General features: G+C 52.9%; 1 protein-coding gene across 1 annotated transcript; it reads right to left on the bottom strand.

Annotated features, from left to right (window-relative positions):
* Positions 1–748: 748 nt before the first annotated feature.
* LOC113085477 (cell wall protein IFF6-like) lies at positions 749–5,101 on the bottom strand. Its single transcript, XM_026255148.1, has 7 exons — positions 4,867–5,101; positions 3,680–3,811; positions 3,194–3,385; positions 2,799–3,013; positions 2,060–2,132; positions 1,623–1,687; positions 749–1,190 (listed from the first exon to the last, which is right to left on the bottom strand). The coding sequence occupies exons 1-7, from the start codon at positions 4,958–4,960 to the stop codon at positions 882–884; spliced, it is 1,080 nt and encodes a 359-aa protein (XP_026110933.1). The 5' UTR covers positions 4,961–5,101; the 3' UTR covers positions 749–881.
* Between the last annotated feature and the right edge of the window lie 386 nt (positions 5,102–5,487).

Genomic DNA, 5,487 nt, shown 5'->3' on the forward strand with positions numbered 1-5,487 from the left:
AAGAGCTGCCCCCATTGATGCCCTGTACAATGGGTCAGTTCTCATTTAGCCCCAAGGGCCAGCTCTTCTGCTGGGGTATAAGGTGGATGCAGGACCACCTATTTTTTTTCCTGCGCCGCCTTTTTCTTGATTGTGGATTATAAACTGACAAACACTTGAAATGTTTTTGGTAACCGATAAGAAAGGATCACCAGTTTGAAGAATATTCTTGTACTTCACTTTTACTTGTTCCCATGTTCTGTTGTGTCCTGAGCTGGCTCTGACGGCAAGCAATTATTAAATCAAGTTAAGAACATATACACTATAAGTGATAACCAGAACATTGAACACTTACGCATTTAATTTGTCTGCTACTTTTTACCAGCCCTTTCTCCTGGCTTTTGCACACTTTGAAGTCTTTCCTGACATTTTAATTTTCAAACTCCACATACCCTTCCAGTAATAATTCTTGCTCTGCTGCGTTGAAAAACTGAGCGCACTCTTTGGCCATGGTGAACAGCCAATAGCAGTGTTGCAGATCAAGGTTTCTACGATTGATACATATCGGATCCCCTCTTAAACAAGCGCAATTCTCTCACCAACTCAATCCAGCTATAGTAATCATATCCGGCAGGTGTGTTTAAGCAATGAAGAGCAAGCCCAAGGTCTTGGGGGGGGGGGGGTTGGGGGAAGAAAGTTTAAGCACTGATGCCAGAGAGCAGTTATGCAAGAATACAACCAAATGATCCCAAAACACCTCAAAATCAAGCAATTATTTTTTTATTTGAGGATGGACAAGTCTTTGTAAACCATGAACAAACAGGGAAAACATTCCATAAGAATAAAAGCACCAAACTGAGAAGAGCGCCAGTAAGTTTCCCCGCAAAATTCCCTTGACCATTTCAACAGTTACACGCCCCACCATGACCACATCCGCAACCACCTCCACAATCACAACTCTGGCACTGGCCGCTGCCTTGGCACTGGCAATGGTCGTGACCGCTTCCCTGGCCCTGACCCTTTCCACTTCCTTGGCCTTGACCGCTTCCCTTTCCACTTCCCTGGCCCTTGCCTTGGCCGCTACCCTGGCCCTGACCGCTTCCCTGGCCCTTGCCACTTCCTTGGCCCTGACCGCTTCCCTTGCCACTTCCCTGGCCCTTGCCTTGGCCGCTACCCTGGCCCTGACCGCTTCCTTGACCCTGGCCGCTTCCCTGGCCACTTCCCTGGCCCTGACCCTTGCCTTGGCCACTACCCTGGCCCGGACCACTTCCTTGACCCTGGCCGCTTCCCTGACCCTGGCCCTTACCTTGGCCACTACCCTGGCCCTGACCGCTTCCCTGGCCCTCACCCTTGCCGCTTCCTTGACCCTGGCCGCTTCCCTTTCCTTGACCCTGGCCGCTTCCCTTGCCACTTCCCTGGCCCTTGCCGCTACCCTGGCCCTGACCACTTCCTTGACCCTGGCCGCTTCCCTGGCCCTTGCCTTGGCCGCCTCCCTGGCCCTGACCCTTGCCTTGGCCACTACCTTGACCCTGGTCGCTTCCCTGACCCTGGCCCTTACCTTGGCCACTACCCTGGCCCTGACCGCTTCCCTGGCCCTCACCCTTGCCGCTTCCTTGACCCTGGCCGCTTCCCTTGCCACTTCCCTTGCCACTTCCCTGGCCCTTGCCGCTACCCTGGCCCTGACCACTTCCTTGACCCTGGCCGCTTCCCTGGCCCTTGCCTTGGCCGCCTCCCTGGCCACTTCCCTGGCCCTGACCACTTCCCTGACCATGGCCGCTTCCCTGACCCTTACCTTGGCCACTACCCTGGCCCTGACCGCTTCCCTGGCCCTCACCCTTGCCGCTTCCTTGACCCTGGCCCTCACCCTTGCCGCTTCCCTGACCCTGGCCCTCACCCTTGCCGCTACCCTGACCCTGGCCCTCACCCTTGCCGCTACCCTGGCCCTCACCCTTGCCGCTACCCTGACCATGGCCCTGACCCTGGCCGCTTCCCTGACCCTGGCCCTTGCCTTGGCCGCTACCCTGGCCCTGACCGCTTCCTTGACCCTGGCCGCTACCCTGGCCCTGACCGCTTCCTTGACCCTGGCCGCCTCCCTGGCCCTGACCCTTGCCTTGGCCACTACCCTGGCCCTGACCACTTCCTTGACCCTGGCCCTGACCGCTTCCCTGACCATGGCCCTGGCCGCTTCCCTGACCCTGGCACTTACCTTGGCCACTACCTTGGCCCTGACCGCTTCCCTGGCCCTCACCCTTGCCGCTTCCTTGGCCCTGACCGCTTCCCTGGCCCTCACCCTTGCCGCTTCCCTGACCCTGGCCGCTTCCCTGACCCTGGCCCTCACCCTTACCGCTTCCCTGACCCTGGCCCTCACCCTTGCCGCTACCCTGACCCTGGCCCTTGCCGCTACCCTGGCCCTCACCCTTGCCGCTACCCTGACCCTGGCCCTTGCCGCTACCCTGACCCTGGCCCTTGCCGCTACCCTGACCCTGGCCCTTGCCGCTACCCTGACCCTGGCCCTCACCCTTGCCGCTTCCCTGACCCTGGCCCTCACCCTTGCCGCTTCCCTGACCCTGGCCCTCACCCTTGCCGCTTCCCTGACCCTGGCCCTCACCCTTGCCGCTTCCCTGACCCTGGCCCTCACCCTTGCCGCTTCCCTGACCCTGGCCCTCACCCTTGCCGCTTCCCTGACCCTGGCCCTCACCCTTGCCGCTTCCCTGACCCTGGCCCTCACCCTTGCCGCTACCCTGACCCTGGCCCTTGCCGCTACCCTGACCCTGGCCCTTGCCGCTACCCTGACCCTGGCCCTGACCGCTTCCCTGGCCGTTTCCCTGGCCCTGGCCCTTGCCTTGGCCACTACCCTGGCCCTGACCGCTTTCCTGGCCGCTTCCTTGACCCTGGCCGCTTCCCTGACCCTGGCCCTTGCCTTGGCCGCTACCCTGGCCACTTCCTTGGCCCTCACCCTTGCCGCTTCCCTGACCCTGACCCTTTCCTTGGCCACTACCCTGGCCCTGACCGCTTCCCTGACCCTGGCCCTTGCCTTGGCCGCTACCCTGGCCCTGACCGCTTCCCTGGCCGCTACCCTGGCCCTGGCCGCTTCCTTGACCCTGGCCCTGGCCGCTTCCCTGACCATTGCCCTGGCCGCTTCCCTGACCCTGGCCGCTTCCCTGGCCCTTGCCTTGGCCGCTTCCCTGGCCCTTGCCTTGGCCGCTTCCCTGACCCTGGCCTTGGCCACTACCCTGGCCCTTGCCGCTTCCCTGGCCGCTTCCCTGGCCCTGACCACGTGGTTCACTGCATGCAAAGCCACCAGTGACCGGGCAACATTTCTGTGTGGCAGGACACTGGCTATCACGGAGACAGCCTTCAGCACGCTGTGGAATCATCTCCGGTAGGGGACATTGACCTGGCTTCACTGTGTGGACAAATGGTCAGCTTTAGTTTGTGCATATGGACTACATGCCACATCAATATACAGCACTCAAAGCTTGAATAGCAAATATTACCTACAAAGTAAATTAAATTCCAAGTATTACTCCACTTCATTTTGTAGAAGACACCTTGTGTTTAAAACTACCCCAAATTATTAATTCAAACCTACTTTAGAGGACAGCAGAAGGCAAAGTTTCTGCTCAAACTTACATTGAATTCAACTCATTACTCTTGTGTGTGGACCCTTAGGGTCCATTATCATCAGTAACAAACTCACAGGAAACCGGTAGTACACAAACAGGCCCGCAGTCAAATTGACAGCATTTGTGTCCTCCAGGGCATTCTTCATCAGAAGAACATCCTCGACGGGATGGCACAACAGTCAGTGTCACTGGACAGAAACCACCCACTAGAGGATTCAAGAGGATCATTAGTGCCACATTTGTAAATCAGGGATTTCTCAATGGGTCTCAAACCGAAATAATTTTAGTTATGTCAGTTTCAAGTCAAAAAGTTTTTAAAACCTACTACTAATTCAGAAACCGTTAGTTCCGAAAAAAAAAAAAAAAAAATATTATAATAATAATAATAATAATAATAATGAAACCAATGCCGCATTTCCGCCGAAATAACCCGGAACTTTCCCCTCCAGACCTGTTGCTTTCTGCGTTTGCACTGCAGTCAAAAGTACCAGGAGATTAGGCAAATAGTTTGGTGTTGTAGGTCTGTGCACATTTCTCAATATGAACTACGCAAATTTCAGACTTGCTTCCTTAGTAGTTCAGACTTTACGAGTTCGATTCGAAAGAGTGATCTCCCACGGACAGGACGAAGCAAATTCAATAATTTTGCAAAAAGTAGCATACTTTATACCGGTCCACTCGCCTTGGCTACTGAGACTTTACTCTCTCTACATGTACAAGATGACATTATCAACACCAGCTTTCGTTTTAATTTAAATAACCGCAGAAATGTAGTTCAGGGAAAGGGTTACCAATGAGACTGCGGTCACTGGTAACATGAGCACGGAGCTCCGATGGATCACGTGGAGCTGACAATCCCCGAAATCAGCAAAGCATTTTTAAATAGGCCTGAAATACTTAAAACATCATAATTTCATGACACGATCAGTAATTTTCGGAAAGTTACCCAAAATAAGTGGTTGAGAAAAAAAAAAAAAAAAAAAGCTGCTTGAACTCAACCAATCAGCGCCAAAAATCCCACCCCCAGAAGTTCTAGACCTTTGAATGGCCCACAACATTGAAAAACGAGTACCACGCCAGCAGGGTCTTTCTGAGGGGTCTATGGTTTACCCTGAACTTTATTTAGATCCTGGTTCCTGCAGTAGAAACACATAGTAGCAGCCCAAAGTCCCTAGTTCCTGGGTAAAGTTCCAGCAGTGGAAACGCGGTTTTGTTTCTGCATTTCCTCTGGCTGTTTAGTGAAGTCAACAAATCTACTCACCTGTGGCTCGTCTTTGAATAGCGTGAGTTATGCTCAAGTATCCGAACAGACATGATAAAACGGCAATCAACGAGAAACGCACTCGAGCAGTCATCCTCCTGACCTACGATCTCGCAATAATCTCAGCCAGGAAATGTACTGAATTGATGCGTCAGGAATAGAGGACAACAACACACACAAAACTAAAACAAATATGTGTTAGTGCAGTATCACTGGAAAATGGGGTTTTAAAGATCCAAGGAAATCAGGTCAAGTCTAACCCTGATCAAACTCACCTTATTCTAGTAATGTGAAATGCCTTGATTAGCTTGTTCAGGTGTGTTTGATTGGGCTTGGACGAGCTGAATGCTGCGTTCACGGAAGGCTATGTCATAATAATTAAGGTAGCCTAATTAAGAGTGAATGAATCTGCAGTGGTCAGGTGGTACAGTGGTCATGTTGTGGTACTAGGTGTATTTGACTTCATGCAGCGTGCACAGACCAAGCAGTGCGTGCCGCTTCTTCGTATTTTTAATTATCCAGAACAAAATATACAACATTAATGTATAAGAGTGTGCAAAACATTTATTCAGTAATCAACAACTGTGTTTTTGTGGAAAATTGTACAAGTCTTGTTTACAG

The sequence above is a fragment of the Carassius auratus genome, unplaced genomic scaffold, assembly GCF_003368295.1.
Source record: "Carassius auratus strain Wakin unplaced genomic scaffold, ASM336829v1 scaf_tig00041663, whole genome shotgun sequence".
In the NCBI taxonomy this organism is placed as follows: Eukaryota; Metazoa; Chordata; class Actinopteri; order Cypriniformes; family Cyprinidae; genus Carassius; species Carassius auratus.

Bases quoted from the DNA above. Each gene is read 5' to 3' on its own strand.
- LOC113085477 (XM_026255148.1), bottom strand. From the start codon at position 4,960: ATGACTGCTCGAGTGCGTTTCTCGTTGATTGCCGTTTTATCATGTCTG. The intron at 3,812-4,866 runs GTGAGTAGATTT...TGAATCCTCTAG, and splicing joins TATTCAAAGACGAGCCACAG to TGGGTGGTTTCTGTCCAGTG. The intron at 3,014-3,193 runs GTCAGGGAAGCG...GTAGCGGCCAAG, and splicing joins GGGTAGTGGCCAAGGCCAGG to GCAAGGGCCAGGGTCAGGGA.